General features: G+C 40.1%; 2 protein-coding genes across 4 annotated transcripts in view; one reads left to right on the top strand and one right to left on the bottom strand.

Annotated features, from left to right (window-relative positions):
- Positions 1-16,995, bottom strand: part of LOC134211772 (integrator complex subunit 3 homolog) — a 225,563-nt gene extending 208,568 nt beyond the window's left edge. The window contains exons 1-2 of one of the 3 annotated variants that reach the window (XM_062688996.1): positions 16,721-16,995; positions 16,179-16,666 (exon numbers count right to left, since the gene is read on the bottom strand). In XM_062688996.1, the coding sequence (XP_062544980.1) occupies positions 16,179-16,666; positions 16,721-16,786 (554 nt within the window). In that variant the 5' untranslated portion in view covers positions 16,787-16,995. The remainder of the gene's footprint in view (positions 1-16,178; positions 16,667-16,720) is intronic. The other 2 variants (XM_062688994.1, XM_062688995.1) reach the window with 2 other exon arrangements.
- A 3,768-nt stretch (positions 16,996-20,763) lies between these two features.
- Positions 20,764-21,137, top strand: part of LOC134211773 (transmembrane protein 208) — a 75,731-nt gene continuing 75,357 nt past the window's right edge. The window contains exons 1-2 of the mRNA XM_062688997.1: positions 20,764-20,920; positions 20,982-21,137. Coding sequence (XP_062544981.1) covers positions 20,915-20,920; positions 20,982-21,137 — 162 coding nt within the window. The 5' untranslated portion in view covers positions 20,764-20,914. The remainder of the gene's footprint in view (positions 20,921-20,981) is intronic.

The raw sequence follows: 21,137 nt of genomic DNA, 5'->3' as shown, positions 1-21,137 counted from the left end.
TAGACCGGCACCGGGAATCGAACCCAGCCACCCTCAGCATGGTCTTGCTTTGTAGCCGCGCGTCTATCGAACGTGTGGAGAGCGAATCCCAGCTTATCAAGTTGCAGATTATTGAGCTATAGGAAACAACGATACGATCGAAGATAGCGGCGAACACCCTAGCAACTTACTTGTTGGTGAAAAATAACAATTGCTCTTATTCTCTAACAAACCATTACGAAATACAGACGTTATTTTAATTGTTACATTTCGCGTAACTTATTTAACCAAGAGGTTATGAGCCCGATTCCAAGCGCATGAAAGTTAAAGTTGCTTGATCCTTGAAATGGCTGAAACGAAGGTGACTGTGGATAAGCTAGATGGGACGAATATGCTGTCTGGAAATTCGGGAGCACTTCTAACAAGGAGGATTTGTTCTCGATTGTAACGGATGAACCGCCGAAAGAACTAGTGCAGCTTGGAAACCAAAGACGGAAAGGCACGAGCATTTATCGGACTCACTCAGACAATTGCCAATTGGTACATGTTATGCAGTCCACACGGCCAAGGATATGTGGGATTCATTGAAGAAATACATGAACGAACAACTTTGCAACGAAAGTGCATGTTTACGGAAGTTGATAACTACGAGGTTGACTGAAGGTGGAAACGTTCCGGAGCACCTGGCCAACATGACATCATTGATTCCGTTGAGTGCAGGGTGAGAAGTTCAAAAATCACGATTGCTAGATACTGGCAAGTCTACCGAAACCTGATGTACTGGTCACCACACTGGAGGGTCGTCCTGAAGAAGAGTTAACACTTGATTATGTAACTGGTATTTTGGACGACTGGCGTCGAACAGACGGGAAGAAGATGTGAAAAGGATTTAGAATTGCAGCTGGTCGTAGAGCGAAGTTGTATGAATCGAAGAAAAAGTTTGTCATTATTGTCACAAAGAGGGCCATTTTAGAAGGGATTGAAATGTTTTTCAAGGAAAGAAGTTTGATCTAAAGGAGAAAAGAATCACGGGCAAATATCGCCTAACACATGCAGAAGCTTGTTTTGGAGTTGAAGAAGAAATTGCAGAAGAGAAGCTCTGGTATCTTGATTCGGTGCAACTTCGCACATGACGCATACGCCAAGATTCTCGGTCGTCTGGATACAAGGCAAGCATAGTATCAGTTTGCTGATGGAAATCAAATTGAAGCTTGGTGTCGGAAACGGACAGTTTATGCAAAGATGGAAATGGAAATGAACGAAAGTTACTTTGAAGGAAGTATCATGTTCCAAAGCTGAAGTCAAACCTACTCTCGATTAGCAAGATCACCGACGACAATTATGTTGTGATGTTTGAGAAACACGGCTGAAGATAATGAAAACGAAGAAATAATTGTAACTGGCACTCGAATGGAAATTTGTATCATTTGGATCCGATGACTGTACACCAAACGATGATGTCGAAGGGTCTCGAAACAATGTCACTTTGGCATAAGAGGTTGGGCATCGGATTCGGATCATCAAGATGATTGTGCGTGAAAATATTGGTACAGGAATTCAGATGAACGAGTGTGATGATCGAAGTACGTGGAGTTTGCTATGAAGGAAAAATGAGCAGATTGAAATTTCCAAAATTCCGATACCAAAACTCATTCTGTTGGAGACCTAATTCACACTGATCTAGTTGGACCAATGGAAACTGCAACCTGAGTGAAATCGTTACTACATGGTTTTGATGGATGACTTGGTTACTGCACCTGTATTTTGGAAACATAAGGAAGAAGCTAAAGGAAGGCTAGAACAATACATCAACTTAATGAAGAATCAACATAACTGAAGCCAAAAGTAGTTCGTTCGGACGGTGGAGGAGAATTCTGCAAATAAAATGAAGGAGATGTTTGCTGCAAACGGTATAATCTATCAGATAACTGCGCCATACAGTCCTCAACAGAACGTAAGCTGAAAGGAAGAATAGATACCTGAATGAGATGCTAAGATGTTGGGTTGACTCCGGGCGTCGAAACGATATTGGGGTGAGGCAGATGATCGCGAATTATCTGCAGAATTTATTGCCATCTCAACACTGGATAGGACACCATTTGAAATTTGGACCGGAACAAGCCAAACTATTCTCATTTGCGCGTTTTGGGAGTGAAGCGTATGTACATATTCCCAAGGAGAAAAGAAAGAAATTGGACAAAAGGCAGAGAAACTAATCTTCGTTGGTTATGCTGAAGGAAGAAAGGCTTATCGTTTTCTGGATCTGAATGATAACACCGTACGAATCAGTCGTGATGCCAAGTTTTTGAGAAGTTAAATGATGGCCAATCAACCTGCGAAAAGCATTTTTGAAGAATTCACTGTTAATTTGGAATGTAATGATAGAAACAAATCAAATTGAATTATTGACGACGATGATGATATGATCTCGATCAAGGCAACGATAGCTTCAAGAGTTTACCCGAAGTTGTAGAACTAGATGAAATAGACAGAAGATGGACAACAAATTCCTAGAAGATAAACACGAGCTACTAAAGGTAAATTACCGTCGAAATTGAACAGGAAGCACTTGCAAAAAGTTTTACCGAAATGGACGATCCGTTAAATTTGAAAGAAGCCCTGGAATCGCCTGACGAACCAATGGGGCGCTATGAAGGATGAGCTTGAACTATAAAGAGAATGGAAGTGGAATTGACACCGTTAAAAGGAAGCAAATGTATTGATGCAAATGGGATTTCGGAAGAAATTCAATGAGCAGGGACCAAATACAAAGCACGTTGGTTGCACAGATTTACTCAGCGATATGGTGAAGATTAAGAAATATTTGCCCCTGTCATGAAAATTCCACGTTGAGAACATTTCTTGTGGAAGAAACGAGCGATACTAAACAATTGGATGTCAAGACAGCTTATTTATATGGTGAATTGAAGAAGAAATGTAAAGCCACCAGGACATATTATGAAGGGACAAGAAGAACTGGTATGCAGATTGAGGAGGAGTATATAGGGCTCAAGCAATCTGCAAGATGCTGGAAAAAGCGACTTCGAGATGTTCTGTTCAAAATCGGTTTCCAACAAAGTAAAACTGATTCCTGTTTATACAAGAAAGGAACCGGAGCAAATTATCTACCTCGTGTAATTGATGACATCTTAGTTGGAGCAGAAACGAAGATGAAATCCAAGCTGTCCATTCGCATCTAAGAAAGTATTTTAAGCTTACTGATCTTGGAGACCTGACATATTTCCTTGACTAGAAGTGAAAGACATGAAGGTAACTATAGTTTATCACTCAAGGAATATCGAGCGGTTAGCAGAAAGATTTGGAATGATAAATGCCAAGGAAAATACCCTATGGAAAGCGTTTTATTAAGAATTCAGACGAAACTAAACTTTGGGAAATAACGTTAGCTTCCGGAGTTAGTAGGAGCTCATACGTAGCAAAAGTGCACGACCGGACATCGCTGTATGCGCATCGATCCTTGGAAAAGACATCACCTACAGAAGCAGACTGGATTGCCGCTAAGCGAGTTGGGATAATTTTGAAAACGAAAGAACTAAACTTCATTATGGTGATTCAACGGAATAGTGATGTATCTGATGCGGATTTTGCAGGAGACATTCAAACACGCAAATCTACCACTGGTTTTGTTTTGTACGAAGGAGGAGCTATTTATAAAGCAGATTACAAAATAATATTACTCTTTCATCTATGGAATCTGAATAGTCGCTTTAAGTGAAACTTGTCAAGAAATTATTTGGCTACGAAATTTATTAGAAGATTTTGGAGAAGGGAATTGCCAACAAAAGTTTGAAGATAACCAAAGCTGCTTAAGTTTTATCAACTCGGAGCGAACAAATAGAAGATCAAAACAATTGAAACAAGACAGCATTATGTAAAGGAGTTGTCAGAGCGCAATGTAATCAAGTTGGAATATTGTCCATCCGAAGAAATGGTCGCAGATGCTTTAACAAAGCCTCTAGATGCTGTAAAGTTACGAAAATTCACACCATGATGGGATTATACTAATTTGAAGATCATTTCGTTGAGGAGGAGATTGATATAGGAAACAACGATACGATCGAAGATAGCGGCGAACACCCTAGCAACTTACTTGTTGGTGAAAAATAACAATTGCTCTTATTCTCTAACAAACCATTACGAAATACAGACGTTATTTTAATTGTTATTACTTCGCGTAACTTATTTAACCAAGACAGATTTCGGAAGAACCAAATTCTTCGCGGCTCGAATTGAAAGAAGTACACACTGCCAAAAATCTCAATCTTCCAGTACAATCGCTGAATTTCAGAACTTTGCAAACAGTTCCCGTACCTTCAAGGTCTTCCAATCCAGTTACGCCAACGCTGTTCCACATTAGTCGGTTTGGACATCTGTCATGGCGACACGAAAAGCAGGGAAGGAGCAGGAAACCCATCGCCTAAAACCAGGTGGATGGGGGTGTACGAAACAACGTCTGCCGCAAACGTACCGTCGACACATCAGTTGTTTCATATATCCGCACGTTCGCGAGATCAAGAGCTGCATGAACTAGTAAAGGAGTTTTTCGATGGAAAGTGTGGGCTGCAGCCTCTGCTATTGAAAGTGAGGATGACAAACGTGCCAAGCGAATTTTGAAGCCACCACTGTGCGAACACCATCTGGAAGGTTCTAGACAGGCTTGCTGTGGAAATATGACTGTGTTAATTTTCCAAACAGTGGCGGAAAATCGATTTCGCTGCCTTGAAAGACGTTTAGCAAAGAAATCGTGAGAAATCGTGACAACGTGAGAACCCACATCATCGAGTACCAGGTTAAAGAGTATGCTCATAAGGCAAATTCAGTGGAGTTGGCCAGCTTTGATCCCAAACGGACTTGGTTCCTGCCATTGAACGTCGTAACGAACCCAAGAAAGCCAAACAAGGTGCGGTTGGTGTGGGATGCAGCGGCTAAGGTCCAAGGCCAATCATCTTCTCGCATCTCTTCCCGCAGTCTTAAGCTCGTTTTGTCAATTTGAGGTAGCAATCAGCGCCGATATATGCGAAATGTTCCATCAGATCCTTATCCGATCAGAAGACCGTTCCGCTCAATTATTTTTATGGCACGACAATCCATCTCAACCGTTCGACTTGTTCGTGATGAGCGTTGCTACTTTTGGCTCCACATGCTCGCCTTCTGCAGCCCAATTTATTAAAAATCGGAATGCCGATGAGTTCTCCGAACAGTTTCACGAGCGGCGGAAGCAATTGAGAAGTATCATTACGTGGACGATTTCATGTGCAGCGTACATGAAAGCCATTGAGCTGGCAGAGCATGTCAAGCTGATACACTCCGGCGGGGTTCACCATTAGAAACTGGCTGTCCAATTCGTTCGAAGTCCTAACACGAATCGGGGAGCAACAAACGGAATCTCCGAAGAAAAAGTTAATCGACAGGTCGGCTGCCTATGAACGTGTTCTTAGTATGACAGAAGCTCCTGTTCCAACGAAGAGAGAAGTTCTGCGCGTCGTAATGAGTATCTTCGATCCCATTGGGCTGGTTGCCGTTTTTGTTGTTCACGGAAAAGTGCTCTGCAGCATATCTGGCGTTCGGGAATTGCTGGGACGTATATCTAGATGAACTGGCTGAGTAGCGCGGACCAGTGTTGAAGCGAACACATTGACGTTCCACGATGTTACTTTCCGGGCTATTCTACTGAGGATTACCACTCAGTGGAGTTGCACATTTTCGTCGACGCTTCCGAAGAAGCCTTTGCGACGGTAGCGTACGATAGCATCGAAGACGATTCAATAAATAAATAAAAAAATTAGAATCGTGGAAGGAACGAAAGTTCGTTGCTCTCTGGTGTCGGCGAAAACGAAGGTAGCGCCTTTAAAGCTCCTGTCCATTCCCAGGTGAATTATGCAGCCGCTCTTGGAGCCAGGTGTCGAAATCCGTAGTGGAGAACCATCATCAATCGCAAAGTGTTTTGAGGATTCTTGACGTTCCTTTCTTGGTTGTGGTCGGACCCTATCGGCGAATCTGCTCTTCAGGCTGACGGAAATCCACGATCTAACAACAGGTTGATGAGTGGCGCTGGTACCATCCGTTCAAACGTTGCCGAGAAGCCACCAAATGGGGCAAAGAACCGAATATCGCCTCCGACAGTCGGTGGTTCCAAGCTCCAGAGTTTCTGTACCAAAATCCCGAAAAGTGGCCCAAGCAATCACCGAAAATACCTGAGACAGAAGAGGAGTTTCGCCCGCTTCACCTGCACCAAAGCGTCCTCGGAGAATGGTGCAGTTTGAAGATTCTCAAATGGAACGTCTGTTCGTGCGGTGGCCTACGTTCACCGATTCATCAACAACTCTGCTGTAGAATTGAGAAGCAAGCACCAGATATAACGGAGTGGCTAAACCGGGACGAAAGCTCAAAGCTGAGTCCACTATTTTCAAGCAGATCCAAGCAGAATCCTACGGAGATGAGCCTACTATCCTCAAGAAAAATCGAAAGCCGCCGCTGGAGAACAGTTGAAAATCGAGAAGGCTAGCAGGATGTACAAACTTTCCGGACGAACAGGAAGTCATACGGATGGATGGTTAATTCAAGCACACAGCAGGTTTGCTCGACTTCAAGTTTCCTGTGATCCTGCCGAAAGGACACGGTGGAATCAAGCTCATCGTTGACTGGTCATCGCCAATTCAAACACTGCAACGGGGAATACTGGTGAATGAAATGCGCCAAAAGTATCACATTTCGGAGGTAAGAGTTGCGCTCAAACAAACTAAAGATCAGTGTGTAAAATCAAAGCAATTCCCAATGTCCCGAGAATGGCTCCATTGCCGCAGGCTAGAACGGTGTCCACGTTCGACCGTTCACCTACGTTGGCGTGGACTACTTCGGGCCGATGTTGACTAGCAGGACGCAGCGGGTGAAGCGATTGTGCACTATTCACCTGCCTGACCATTCGAGCGGTGCATCTGAGGGGGTTCAGAGTCTGACGACGGAGTCCTGCAAGATAGCGGTTAGCGATTCATCGACGGAGGAGATCTCAGCGATCGGGGAACAAACTTCGTGGAGCAAGCCGTGATCTGAAGGAAGAGCTGAAAAATCAGAAAACCTCGCCACGTTCACCAATACGGACACGCAATGGCGTTTTAATCCTCCATCGACGCCGCACATGGGGGGGTCTTCACGGGTGGCGCGCTGGCATCAATTTCCACCGGAGGCAAGCCGGACGATGAAACTCTTCGTACGTTTCTGATCGAGGCTGAGTCGATAGTGAACTCGAGGTCACTAACTTATTTGCCAATCGAATCCGAAGAACAAAAGCATTTACCCTAATTGCTTTCTAATGCTGAGTACAGCGGAGTAACAGCCGGCTGGAGAACCAATCGTTGAACGTGCAGATTCGCGCTGCAACTGGACCTGTGTAACAACAATGCTGAACACGTTCTGGGGTCGTGCTGGGAGTACCTCCCTCAATCACCAAACGTACGAAGGGTTCAAGGATTGCGCCGTTGAAGTTGGAGACTTAGTGGTAGTAGTCGAAGATCGAGTTCGAACGGATGGCTGAGAGGGCGTGCTACGTATTTCAGGACATGACGGCGCGACCGGAATGCAGGAGACAGCCAGTGCAGGAGTGGTCGTTTGTCAGTCGCCAAGCTGGCTGTTCTGAAGATCGGTGGCCGCTGAAGCAGACTTGAGCAATACGGGCGGGTGTTACGAACGACGAGAAACCAGCACCCGGTGCGACAGGGTTACTCGATCGGCCAGAAATATGAGACCAGCAGACGATAAACGTAACGAACGAATGTCATGCGCTATCAATTGATTGTATTTACTCACCATATGACACATATCACGGCAGTTGGACTCTGAGTCTTAAAGCTAGAACAGTATTTTTCTTAAATTTAGTAAATTAAATTCTAAAGCTAATTGTTGATCCTCAGTAAAATAGTTCGACGGTTAACACTGAACACACTAAAAATTGGACTAGAAATGTAAGTTAAAGTGATGAAATTATACATTGAATTCTGAATAATAATTTAATAAATTTGCAGCTAAAAGGCTGACTCATGCAACATGCAAACACGAGTCGTGCTGTAAGACGTCCGAAAACTTTCAGTTGTTGCTCCATCCAACAGACTTGATCTACCAGAATTCTATGCCAACACGTTGCGACAATGTCACATTATCTTTTGTGGATATACTAATTAAGTATTAAGATGTATCTGTTTTTATTTATCAGTAATCTGCAATTCCTAATTTTTACTCGGTTGCGTGACCAACATGCACCCATCATTTTGAATGTGTAACTTTAATTTGCCACCAACACATTTGGAACACGGAAGCGGAGACAGCAGACCCCCCCTTTTTCAGGAGAAGAAACGCCCCCTGGAAGAAACTCGCAAGTTCCACTAGAAGCTCGACGCATCCCGCAAAGGCTTCGTGGATAAGGATGGGAGCATCTTGACGGAGAACGCGATCGAAGGGTGGAAGACATACGAGGAACATTTGAATGGCGCTGAGAGACAGGCAGTGAATGTCAGATCGAGGAAATGACTCGCTATTTCAGCGGACGATGAAGCCAACCAGCACCTTGAGGGAAGTTAAGAATGCCATCCAACAGCTAAAGACCAAAAAGCAGCTGGTAAGGATGGTATCGAGCTGAGCCATCAAGATGGCCCGGAAAGCAGCCACTTGCCCACAAACTGATAGTCAGAATCTGGGAAACTGAACAGCTACCGGAAGAGTGAAGGAGGGTGCCCCATCACAAGAAAGGCGACAATGGAGTTTGAGAACTTTCGAGCAATCACATCCTTAAGCCGCCTACAAAGTGATCTCCCAGATCATCTTCCGTCGTCTGTCACCATTGGTGAATGACTTCGTGGGCAGTTATCAATCCGGCTTCGTTGCCGCTCGACAACAGAGCAGATCTTTACTGTACGACAAATCCTTCAAAAATGCCGAAACGCACGACAGTATAGACCGCGTAGAGCTATGGAAAATTATGGACGAGAATGCGTCAAAGACAAAGTACATGCTTGTGGGCGGAACCGAGCGCGACAGGGCTCACCTGAGAAGCAATGTTACGATACACGGGGATACCTTCGAGGTGGTCGAGGAATTCGTCTACCACGGACCCTTGCTAACGGGTGATAACAATGTTAGTCGCGAAATACGTAGGCGCATCATCTGTGGAAGTCGGGCCTACTACGGGCTCCAGAGGAAACTGCGATCAAAAAAGATTCGCCACCGCACCAAATGTGTAATGTACAAGACGTTAATAAGACCGGTTGTCCCTCATGACATGAAACATGACAATGCTCAGGAGGAATGCAGCACTCGGAGTATTCGAGAGACGGGCTTAGGACCATCTTTGGCGGTGTGCAAGAAGACTGTGTGGCGACGATGAATGAACCACGAGCTCGCCCAGCTCTAGCGAACCCCATCCAGAAGGTAGCTAAAGTGGAAGGGCATGATGGAGGACATTGCAAAATGCCGGACAGCAAACATGCAAAGATGGTGTTCGCTTCCGATCTGGCAGGTACGGCTGGAGCGCAGCAAGGGCAGACCAGGTGCAAAACGACTTGGCGAGCGTGGGGCGTATTCGAGGATGGAGAGATGTTTTCCTCCAACCGTGTATTGAGGCGTCCAATTGTTGATTCAGTGTTATCTGTTTAGATGTAGACTAAATAAATAAAATGAACATTTGGAACAAGTTTGAAAAAAATCATAAATAAAGAAAAATCACACGGTTTTTGAAATTCGGTAAACATTTAGAATTAATAGGGAATTATCATTTGAATGTTCAGAGGATGTTTGGTTTGCTCTGTCTAATCACATGTTTCACAACTTTCGTGTTTTCATTTCACGATAAAAATGAACATTTTTATAATTTGGCTATATTATACAGAATAGTATGATAGCAATTACAATCGTTTCGGTGCATGTACGAAATGCACGAGTTGTAATTCTTGATTTATCTTCCTACAGAATTCAACGTTGTGGGGCAGGATATGCGATTACTTTCCCTTCCAACAGGAAAAGTAACCGCATATCCTGTCCCATGAATTATTTTCGTAAAAATAAGCAAAATCATTTAATAATGCAAGGCATAGTAAAAAATACATATTTTTACACCACACTGGCGTGAGAAATGTTTGAAAAACATTTCAATCAAGCAACGCTGAAGAAAATATTGATTATATTTTAAATGATCGTTTTCTTCAGCGATTGATTATATTTTAAATGCTATTTTTCATATGGGACTGATATTCGATTATACTGCCGTGAATCGCATATTTGTCCCATATGAATAGGAAACCCAGCAAAGATGGGACAAATATGCGATTCACGGCAGTATGGGTACTGCCATGATCGCATATTTGTAACACTCGCATATTTGTTCATTTTGTAAAAACCCTGTGAATCGTTCAGAAAGATTAATTTATTAAATCAATCCCACAACAGTAAAATATGCTTTACTATATTGCTTATCTGTGGCAAGCTGGAAATGATTGAGTTTGTGGGGAGGATTAACAAACGATTTACAAAATCAACCAAAATGCAAATGTTACAAATATGCGATCATGGGCAGTATACAACGCAGAGTTTTCACCCTCTCTTGCGTTATATGATGCTGAAAACACACTCGTATAGGATTATAATCATTTGATGGCAAAAAATAAAAATAAACTAAAAAAATCAAACGAAATTAAAATATTTAAACTAAATTTTACTGTTTTGGTCGAACAAAAAAAAACGCGTTGAAAAACGTGTTCCATGTGTGCCCTTCACATAAAATAATAACGTGTGCTAATTACTTATGATACTAAAAGATTTAAATGTAATTAGGGATTGTTATTGTTCATCATTTTAGCACCTCCAGGGGGCCTGTACCCATTGCACTTTGCTTTCCCTTTCCATGAACAATTACCATCATTTGTGATATTTCAACGGAATCTAATTGGGAATTCTGAAAAGGCACACAATGCAGGATTGCCAGGTAATATGTACATTTAGACGGTGATGCATCACAATCGTGTATATACAGGAGTATATGCACTATAAGATGCAATTGACTGGAAGATTAGATAAGCATTTCCCAACAACTCCAGATTTTTTTCTTGAACGAAATTAATCAAAAATAGTTTAATATTATTAATTAGATTATTCGGTTTTCATGAAAAAATCATTTAAAATTATTTATCATAATTTTAAACTTTTGAAGATATTCATCAATAAGTTCTATTATAGAAACTCTTGACTCTTGCCTTGGTCTTTGATTTTCCTATTAATTTCTAGCAACTGGTTCAGGCCCAGGATGGAGATCTTTTAATTTATTATGAGATTCACTTGTGTATAATTAGTGATATGGGCTTTTGCCACAAACAGCTCAAATTAAATAACATTATAGCAATATAATCCACCTAATCAAATCATAAAACATCGATTATTTATTTACAATTAATCCGTAGCTTAGAAAACGATCAAAACTTATATTTTAAAAAATCTCTCAATCATGAAAAAAAAGTTCTTGTTTTTAATGAATCCATGAGATGTGCAACAAAAATATGTTTGACCTGACCGATCAGGAGGACTATTTGCTTTTAAGCTATCACTTTTATTTTAAGCTTAGTTTGTAAAAAAAAACACAGCCTTAAAATTCTGAAACTTTTAGAAATGCAATGCGGAAGTCGATTAAGAAGAAAAGATTTCAAACATAACTGTCATAGTAGTGAATAGTGATAATTCAGTAATAACTTCAGAAACCATGATGCTTAAAAAATCCTAGGTATATTTTTTATACCATATAGATATACGTTACAGATATTAATACATGAAATGAGTTGTATTGTAATTGCCGGTGCCGCTGATGTACATAAAAGTTATGCAAACAAGCTGTCTATTTTCAAAAATATTATTTAGTTAGTTATGTATATACCCTCCTTAGACTACCGGTAAGATGCGCGGCTATAAAGCAAGACCGTGTTGAGGGTGGCTGTGTTCGATTTCCGGTCCCGGTGCCGGTCTAGAGGCTGACCAGATCATTTCGGTGAAAAAAACGGGACAAACGCACTTGCAAAACGGGACTGTCGTGGGCGAGGGAATGTCTTAGGAAATCAGCCGAATATGTAAAATCTCATGGGGTGTATACTCACAAGTAAAGAGGCTGCACTCATAACAAAGAGATGATGTTTTTAATCCAGGCTCGTTACTCACAAGTATGTCCCGACAGAACCAGTAACTTTAGTGATACATAGGCGATGCACCGAACATTTGGCTTATTAATATCTCTTTGGCTTCGTTTCGTTCTGTCAACTGAGATTTTATGTGTGATTGACAGTCTACTATTTGAAAGTCGATTGCTATGATTAAAAGTTCAAAATTTATTCAAATAATTTTCGCTTATCTTTTTCAAAAGGACCAAAGTAACATATTTTACATAAATTAATTTGAGTAATGCAATCAAAAGCTTTCATATTGGTCTGTTGATTGCAATAATAAAATTAATTCATGAAAAATGTTATAGGTCCTTTGAAAAGGGAGAATTCATGCTTTATTCAGTATTTTCGTTATTATTCTAATGCATCTGCTACTATCACAGGGACATGTCAAAACCCTTGTGATAAAATTTAAGTGCAGTGGAAATTTCAAAATTTATGTGCTTTATTTTTATTTTCCGTATAAGAAGTTGGAAATATTTCAGGGTCTACTACGAAAGGCCGAATCACAAAAGGCCGAATCACGAATGGCCAAATCACAAAAGGCCGAAAGCAAAAAAGGCCGAATGCACAAAAGGCCGAAACCACAAAGGCCGAAATACATAAGGCCGAATCACAAAAGGCCGAAACCACAAAGGCCGAATTAAAGGCCGAATATAGTGACCGAAAGGGCGCGCGCCTCGCTCCGTCCACTTTGTTGTCTGTTGATTTTATTCAGACTTTTTATTCAAATACTTAATATAAAGAATATCTGAATTATTTTATGATTATTTCTCAGTGAAGTTTTGTGAAGTAAGTTTCTCTTAAATTGGGAGAAAAATATGCATTGAGAACGCGTTACCGCAAGTTATACAGGTTTTGGTCAAAAGCATAATAATTGAAAAAGGCTATTTCTTTAGCTTCTGATGTCGCATAGATCATGAGTAGTGCATCATTAGAATGATTAACAAAGCATCATGAAGACAGCTATATTGATGCAAATCGGCAATTCGATTCTGTGGGCCATGAATCCGGTGGAATTTAACTGGCTTTGCATTAGATTTGGGAATTTAACTTTTCCCAATACTACTGATAATGATTACTACGTCAGCAAAGGGAGAAAAGAGAGCTTTGGATTACTCCGTTACTTAAGTGATAATATTTATACGTGTGTTCATGCTTTCATTACTGCAATGAAGATTGATCTATCAATGATCAATATATAAGGAATCAAATTGACTCTGTAAGTAAACACCTTCATGCAACTTCTTACAAAAATAGATCTTCGACGTTGAACTGACGTTAAATACCTCAACTGAATAAGATTGATTAGATCGCTGCTAGTAGTTGCAAAACACTGGACAAGTTTTTCTTAATGGGCAGCATAATAAAAGTAAACGTAAATTTGTGAATATTCAAAGTTCTCTTAATTAAAAGATTGAAACTTTTGTAATGATTCGGCCTTTTGTATCATTCGGCCTTTTGTGGTTCGGCCTTCTGGGTTTTCGGCCTTTTGTGGTATGCTAGAACATTTTCGGCCTTTTGTGATTCGGCCTTCTGTGGTTCGGCCTTTTGTGATTCGGCCTTTTGTACTGATCCCATATTTCATAGTGAATAATTCACCACCGTAACATTCTATTGTATTAAGTTAGTTGTGGAAAAATACTAAGCTACAAATGTTTCACTTTTCAAAGGGATGCGGACACAAATACAAAGGAACAGAAAATAGCAAATCTTTTAATATTAAAAAAAAGGAGAATTTTGAAATGTTATTTTAATTTATTATTAAATATGCATTAAGAATTTTATTATTGACCAATATCAGAAACGTTTCCAATTCTGAACATTTAAAAATAACAAACAGTAGTCAAAGTACCCTGCCTAAGGCAGGTTTTTGGAAAATTCCTTTTTCATGAATATAAGTAGGAAAAAATCAGCGGATAAGAATAATAAAAATCTAAACAAGAAAAGAACATTAATAAAATGTAATTTTATTTTTTATGAATATGGTTGGCGCATGCGAAAATAGATCAAATCTAATAAATTCACAGTTATTTTTGATCGAAATTGATTAAAATGACGCTAAAAATAGCCTTACACCTTAGGAATCTTGTCCATTGATTTTGTTCCCATGCGCTCCAGTAAAAAAATCCTGGCAAATTTATAGACAGGTTTACAGTTCGGACATGGGAGAGAAAATTGCAGACAAGCTCCTGATGTGTAAAGTAGCCTTAAAGTAGGTGAGGACCTTAAATCTAGCCTTTTCTCTTGGTTCGAATCTGCCTTAAAATCGCTTTTGCTTAGTTGATTTTTAAATTGTTTTTTCATGCCGTCGTTTTTTTACAGTGGATGATTTTGAAATATTCAGAATTAAGACTTTGAATGATTCATAATGTTTCGAAAAGATTCAAATGATTGAAAAATATGTGGTAAAGCAAATTTGAAAAACAAATGAATTCTTCTTCTTCTTCAATGGCTCTAGATTCCAACTGGAACTTGGCCTAGCTTTTCAACTTAGTATTCTATTAGCATTTCATTAGTTAATTGAAAGCTTTTCTATGCCCGCCATTGCATGAGTATGTATCTTGTGTGGCAAGTACAATGGACATATGCCCAGGGTGTCGAGAATGTTTCAACGCGAAAACATCCTAGACCGGACCGAGAATCGAACTCGCCATCTCCGGATTGGCAATCCTACGCCTTTGCTAGCAAGGCTACTGGAGACCCCTAAACAAATGAATTAGGTAGATTAAAAAAAATTGAAAATGAACTTAATTTGAAAATTAGAATGACTGTGCCTGCGCTTCATTTTATTGACGTTGAGCGGTGATCTGAATTTCAGGAAACACTTGCTTACCAAGTTACTAATTCCGTTCAATCCACTGATGAAATTGGCCATATTTTAATGCCTCCGAAATAGGCAGAAAAAATCATTGAAATGAACTTGTATAAAAAAAAAATCTTCCGGAGAAGCACATGTTGTCATTAACCGTTAAAAACCTTAAGAAAAATCGATCAATGGGAAATGCAAAACGGCATAAAGAGCATTCTTTTAAAAGCTACACTAAATAACATAACATCCCACACTTTTTTGATGAGTTCCGTCCACTTTCTTTGTTGAGGGATGAGCCAGCCGAAGGCAGCAAATCTCTCTAAAAGACACAAAAAAATCACTTTCTATGAAGGTATTTGATTTTAGATGATATAATGAATTATGATATAATAATGAATTTGTTTAAATAATATTTTGGGCCACTTTGGAAGAATTAATGAAAAAACGGGATTTTTTAGATTACGACGGGCCAGGCAAAACAAGGTCTAAAAAACGGAACTGTCCCGTTAAACACGGTACGTATGGTCAGGTCTAGGTCGGCCGGATTGAGCCGGAAGGGGGCCCCGGGCCGACGGTATGTAGTGGCCCCAAAATGACAAAAAGATTGGTTTTAGTACATAAGATTTGTGGGGGCCCGGGGCCACGGCCTCCCGCCCCCATAAATCCGGCCCTGGGTCTAGGCAATTTTCGGTTTGGAAATTGTCTCGACTTCCCTGTGCATAAAAGTATCGTCGTGATATACGAATACAAAAATGGTAACTTGGCTTAGAAACCCCGCAGTTAATAACTGTGGAAGTGCTGAATGAACACTAAGCAGCAAGGCGGCAATGTCCCAGTGGGGGATGAAATGTAAGAAGAAGAAGTGCAAACAACGTTGAAGGGAGAGATGCAGAGTCGCAGTAGTCCTGAGATTATGTTCTTTGACATATGACTATAATAAATATTCATTGTTATCAACTCTGCAATCAACCTGGTTGTATTCTAATACTCGCCCTTGCGCATCCTCTACACCATAGTTTCCCTAAGTGGTGGGTCGCGACTTCCCAGTCTGTGTAAATCTTAAGGAAGGGGATCGCGACCCCCAACTTTGGGAAGCTATGCTCTACACTAAAAATGCAAAATCTACTCTTCGATCCCGAGCAAGGACGGGCACATAAAGCTAGTAAGAAAATAAAACGTACCTTAGGAATGTATAAATAACAGTTCCAACAAGGAACTGGTCCTTCTCCAACCAAGTGCGATGTTCGATGAATATATCTAGCAGGCCGTCGACGAGGGCCACGTTTTTAGGACTGATGTCACCACCACTAGCTTGACGCAGGATATTCCAAACCAAATTATCGACGTTGAGCACCTGATTTTTGATCAGCTCTTTGAGAAACCACAGCATTTGCTTCCGGGGCACGTCGTTCAATCTTTGATATTTCTCCGCGACCAACATGGCAAGGTTGTTAGTCACAAACGCAAACCCATCGTGGGTTAGAAGAGTCAAATCGGAGTATGTTTTTGGTGCTGCAGTAGTATCGGTTAGAATTAGGTATATTAATGCCAGCGATATTTCTTCATGCTGTTTTTCTTTGCAAATACTCCCGGACAGCAATTCATGCAATTCTTTGTTGTTTACTCCGGTAATGGCTTCTTCGTAAGTACGAAAAGCTTTTTCGTATTTCTGCAATAAATATATTAGAGTATTTGTTGAAAATTGATAAAATAATTTACTTGCCTCCTCGAAATCATCTCTGACGTCAACAATAGTTTGTATGAAAAGTTTTGATTTTATATTATCCATTTTGACCTTATTATTCCGTTCGAATTCAAAATTTCGATTGCTATACCATCAGACTTTTGTTATGAATGTATGTTAGTAGATACAAAATTCAACTAAAAATTTGTTTAAAATATTAATTTGTCCACAGTATGAGCTTTTTTATGATCCCACATTAAATTTTGTTCCCAGCACGGAAAGAAAACGCCGATCAAATCTATGCACGAAAAACCATGAAAACGCGGAAAGTGCTTATATACACGCTAATCTAAAAGAACCCAGAGGCTGGGTCAATACTACACGGTTAGAAAAAAGTACCTAATTTTAGGTATTTTTTTTCTTTTGCACTGTGCCAGCAAAGTATTATTTAATGGGTAAAAAGTACCCATTTCTAAGTTAAATGGTTCAACTCATTTATAGGCTGTGAACCATTCCACCGATTCGCTTAACTTTTAGTTAAAATTTGACACTTCGATGGTTATTCAGCGAAATAACCATTGAACTGAACTGTCAAATTTTAACTAAAAGCACAGATAACAGATATTGAGGCTGACATCCGAAACGTGTGTAAACATCCGCAACCGTTAATTCAAATGTATTTTAAATTAGGACCACGTTTGGCAATCGATTGAAGATGGCGCACGGATAATTGTTATTGAAAACGCAGCCAGAATGCGGCTGTCAAATGCATTGGCTGCGTTCGACGGTTGGTAATCAGCTGCGTCCGTATGTACTGCCGCAATCAGTCGAGTAGATGGCAGTAGTGGGCCAACGTATATCAATTCAAAAGTTTACACAGGATTTTCAATAAAATTTGTTCTAGCTTAAATATCTGTTATCTGTGCTAAAAGTTAAACGAATCGGTGGAATGGTTCACAGCCTAAAAGAGTTAACAGTGTTTATTCTTTAATGAGTTATAAAGGCATGTACACTCAGAAATGAAATAAATCCGTAATGGATTTGAAGTTAACCTTTTTAGTCATATTTGACGTTTATACATTGCATAGTTTAAAAAGTATACTTTCGCACATTATTTTTTATACTAAGTCAGATTAACGCAACAGTATTTTAGATAGAATTTTGTCTTCTGCGAAATTTCATATTCTCTTCCATTTACTTGATTCATCCAGTCGAGTCGTAGCGTTGTTGCAAAGAAATTTCAGATTTTTGTGAGAAAGGTGTAGGTTTGCGGCCATTACCATTGGGAGGAAAGCATCTTAACTAGAAGATAATGGCACTGCAGCCACTCCAGCTGCAATCTCCGGCATCGTCCCAACAGGGGGAGAAATTGCGCAGCGCAAAATTTGATTACCCTTGGAAGGCTTCGAGACAGCGGTGCTGGTGGAATTGTAAGTAGTATTATTCAAAGTTCACCCCTAGACTATCATCGATAGTTTGATCCAAATGCACTACAAACATAAACTAAATTGAAAAATATTTTTAGATTCAGGCGCAAAATCAAAATCTATAACCTCCTGGGTACACCGAAAAAATTCTTTATATTGAATATATTTGTCGCACACATAAATTTTTGCAATTTGGCGTCCCAAATATATGTAATTTGTACCCACACATAAATTCAATAACTGCATATTAGAGACCACACATACATTTTATTTGATTATAGATTATATTTGTACTTCGCGTGGAGAGTGGTTATGTGTGCACTAATTATTGCCCGTTGCATCAATTTTTAGACTCTGGCGCAACTTCGTTTTGATTTGAATTTTCAGCGTACACACCAACACGTTCAAGCTATATTTGTAATTGTTTTTTGTTGTTGTTATTCATCGGACACACGTGTTTTTGTTTACTCGGACAAACAGCAAACAGTGTTAATTCATGTGTGTGTCTGACACGGGGAAAATATTCACGCAAATAATTTTCGCGCAGGAGTCTAATAATACGGAATCTGCGCAATAGAATCATGAATTAAATTAATGGATTTTTGCCAATAAAAATGTGTGGAATTTTTGCAGTGTAGCACCAGGTTAGCTGTTCACCGAGCTCTTTTTCCTAGTTAAACGGACCAACACTACATCCAAAGCTCGATCCATGATAGTTTTTCTGGGCAAACAGGCACTTCTGTTCATGGGCACGGCCGCTATCGCGAATGGCACAAATTTTAATATCCATATGCAACAGTGCAATTTCTCCCTTCCGGAATTTATTAGCGGTTTCGGTCGATTAACCGAAAAAGGATCGTACAACTGGATTCGATTATTATACATGATGCATGATGGATGACAAAGATAACGGCGGTGGCAAAGGCACCAATTACTACATTTACCAACTATTGATTACGAGCCGGATGCTTTGGCCAAGGTCTACAATATAGTCATCAATCGCTGCAACTCGAAGTTCTGTTGGAGGACAGCTCAGCACAGGATCAAGACCAGCGGTACCCATCCACCCCCAGTTCATCGAATAGGTTCCGACTTCTTAGCTCCGGTTGGCTTCCCGAGCAATTCTCTCATTTACAAGTCTCATTTGTGTGAACATTTGTGTATTTTATTGCATGATTTTAATAAAATAATAATTACTTTCTCTGTGTACAAACTATCCTTTCATTTTAACTTTTCCAATAAGAAAAAATAAAGAAAAACGAACATAACCTAGAAACTATGCACAAATCGAAAGTATTATGCATCCCAAGATAAACACTCAGATCGTGATCATCTCAATCAGCCTCCGTTGAATTGCGCTGGAGCGCGCCCATTTACTTTACACACGGCGGCTATTCAACTATGGCAAACCCATTCGGCGGCTTTTTAAATTAAACAGCACAGACTCACACCCTGTGTAAAAGCTTATGGGCGCGCTGCTGCGCAATCTTTGCTTGCGCGTTATCACCGCGAAGAGTTGAGCGTTTAAGGGTCTGTCTCAATTGGATAATTAAACTGAAATTAAACTTAAAAGTGACATTTCAATAATTATCAAATAACCCTGCTCGCAGAGCAAGATTACTTTTGACAGATATCGAATCATTTTCCATCGATGTCCTATTGGAATTGCTGGGCAGCACCAGCCATTCTTATAACGGGGTGATTTTTTAATTCTCGAACCTGACCTGAATTCTCGAAGTGACCGTTGCGATTACCTGAGAAGCAACCAGCAGGAAACCGCAGTACAGTCGGGATTCGCTGGTTGGGATTTTAATACTTGGGTCACTTTTTAGTTGGGCCTCCGCTGGTTGGGCCATGGCCCAACTAAAAAGCAACCGTACGTCAAAATTCAATGTAAACACGGAAAACGGGATTGGGCGTCACTGGACATCATTTGTGATGTTCAAGTCGAAATACACGTGTTCAAATGGCTGTCAGTTGGCCCAACTAAAAAACCGAATTCGTTAGTTGGGCCGAGGTCGTGGCCCAACCAGCGAATCGCGACTGTATTACTGTCAAAATGTGCATTTGACAATTAAATTTTTAGCTAAAAGCTCTATTTTTTGACACCGGTGCACTCACACAACCAATCGACATCAGTTGTCAAAAAATCAGGAGTACCAACTTGACGACTATCTCCTTGTCGCCGAGTCTGGCGCTGAGTGCTCGGCGCGGAAACCCAAAGGTGGGAATAAAATTTTGGGGCTTATGCGCAATAAATCTACACTGACAAAAATCCAATCATATCCATTATGTGTGGCACACATAAATTTTGACTATAGCATTTCCCACATAACGGCCATGTGAATTCGCATAGCATATATGTGGAAACACACATAACCATTATTAACTAATAACCTTTATGTGGATTCTCCTATAGCGGGTGGTTATTAACGCACACATAAAATTTATTTGGAAATTTCTTTAGATTTTTGCCAATAAAAATGTGTGGATTTTTATTAGTGTATGGATTTTTGCCAAATGTGTTGATTTTTAGTAGTGTGGTGTACCCAAATATGGGTGAATCAAGTACCCATATTTAAATAGGTAAAGTTAACTAAGCGTGCAGTGCGTATATTGATCTCAAATTTTGGGTTGACTTATCTGTCCGTGTATCGAACTGTCAAATCTAACTTTTTATCCACGGGGCACTAATCGAACTGTCAAATTTTAACTAAAAGTGAAATGGTTCGCAGTTTTATTGCAATTTAGAGCAAAAAGTATCTTGAAGAAAAACAGAAACGATAGTGATAATTCTTCACTAAAAATGAGTGTAATAATACCGGAATCAAATAGCTTTACTTAATATATTTTTAATTTTAATCAATTTATAGGTTACAAAAGGAAAGCAAGCTACTAAAGGAAGTAAACAGATAGTTGAGGAGAACATTGCAACTCTAAAATTTTATAGAAATATGGCATGTGGCGCAACGGCAATCAATATATTGGTTAATTGCGTGTTTTTTGAACCATTGGCTGGACTCCAACTG

The sequence above is a fragment of the Armigeres subalbatus genome, chromosome 2, assembly GCF_024139115.2.
Source record: "Armigeres subalbatus isolate Guangzhou_Male chromosome 2, GZ_Asu_2, whole genome shotgun sequence".
NCBI lineage: Eukaryota > Metazoa > Arthropoda > Insecta > Diptera > Culicidae > Armigeres > Armigeres subalbatus.
The sequence above is the reverse complement of the archived record's forward strand: the minus strand, read 5'-3'. Positions and strand labels throughout refer to the sequence as shown.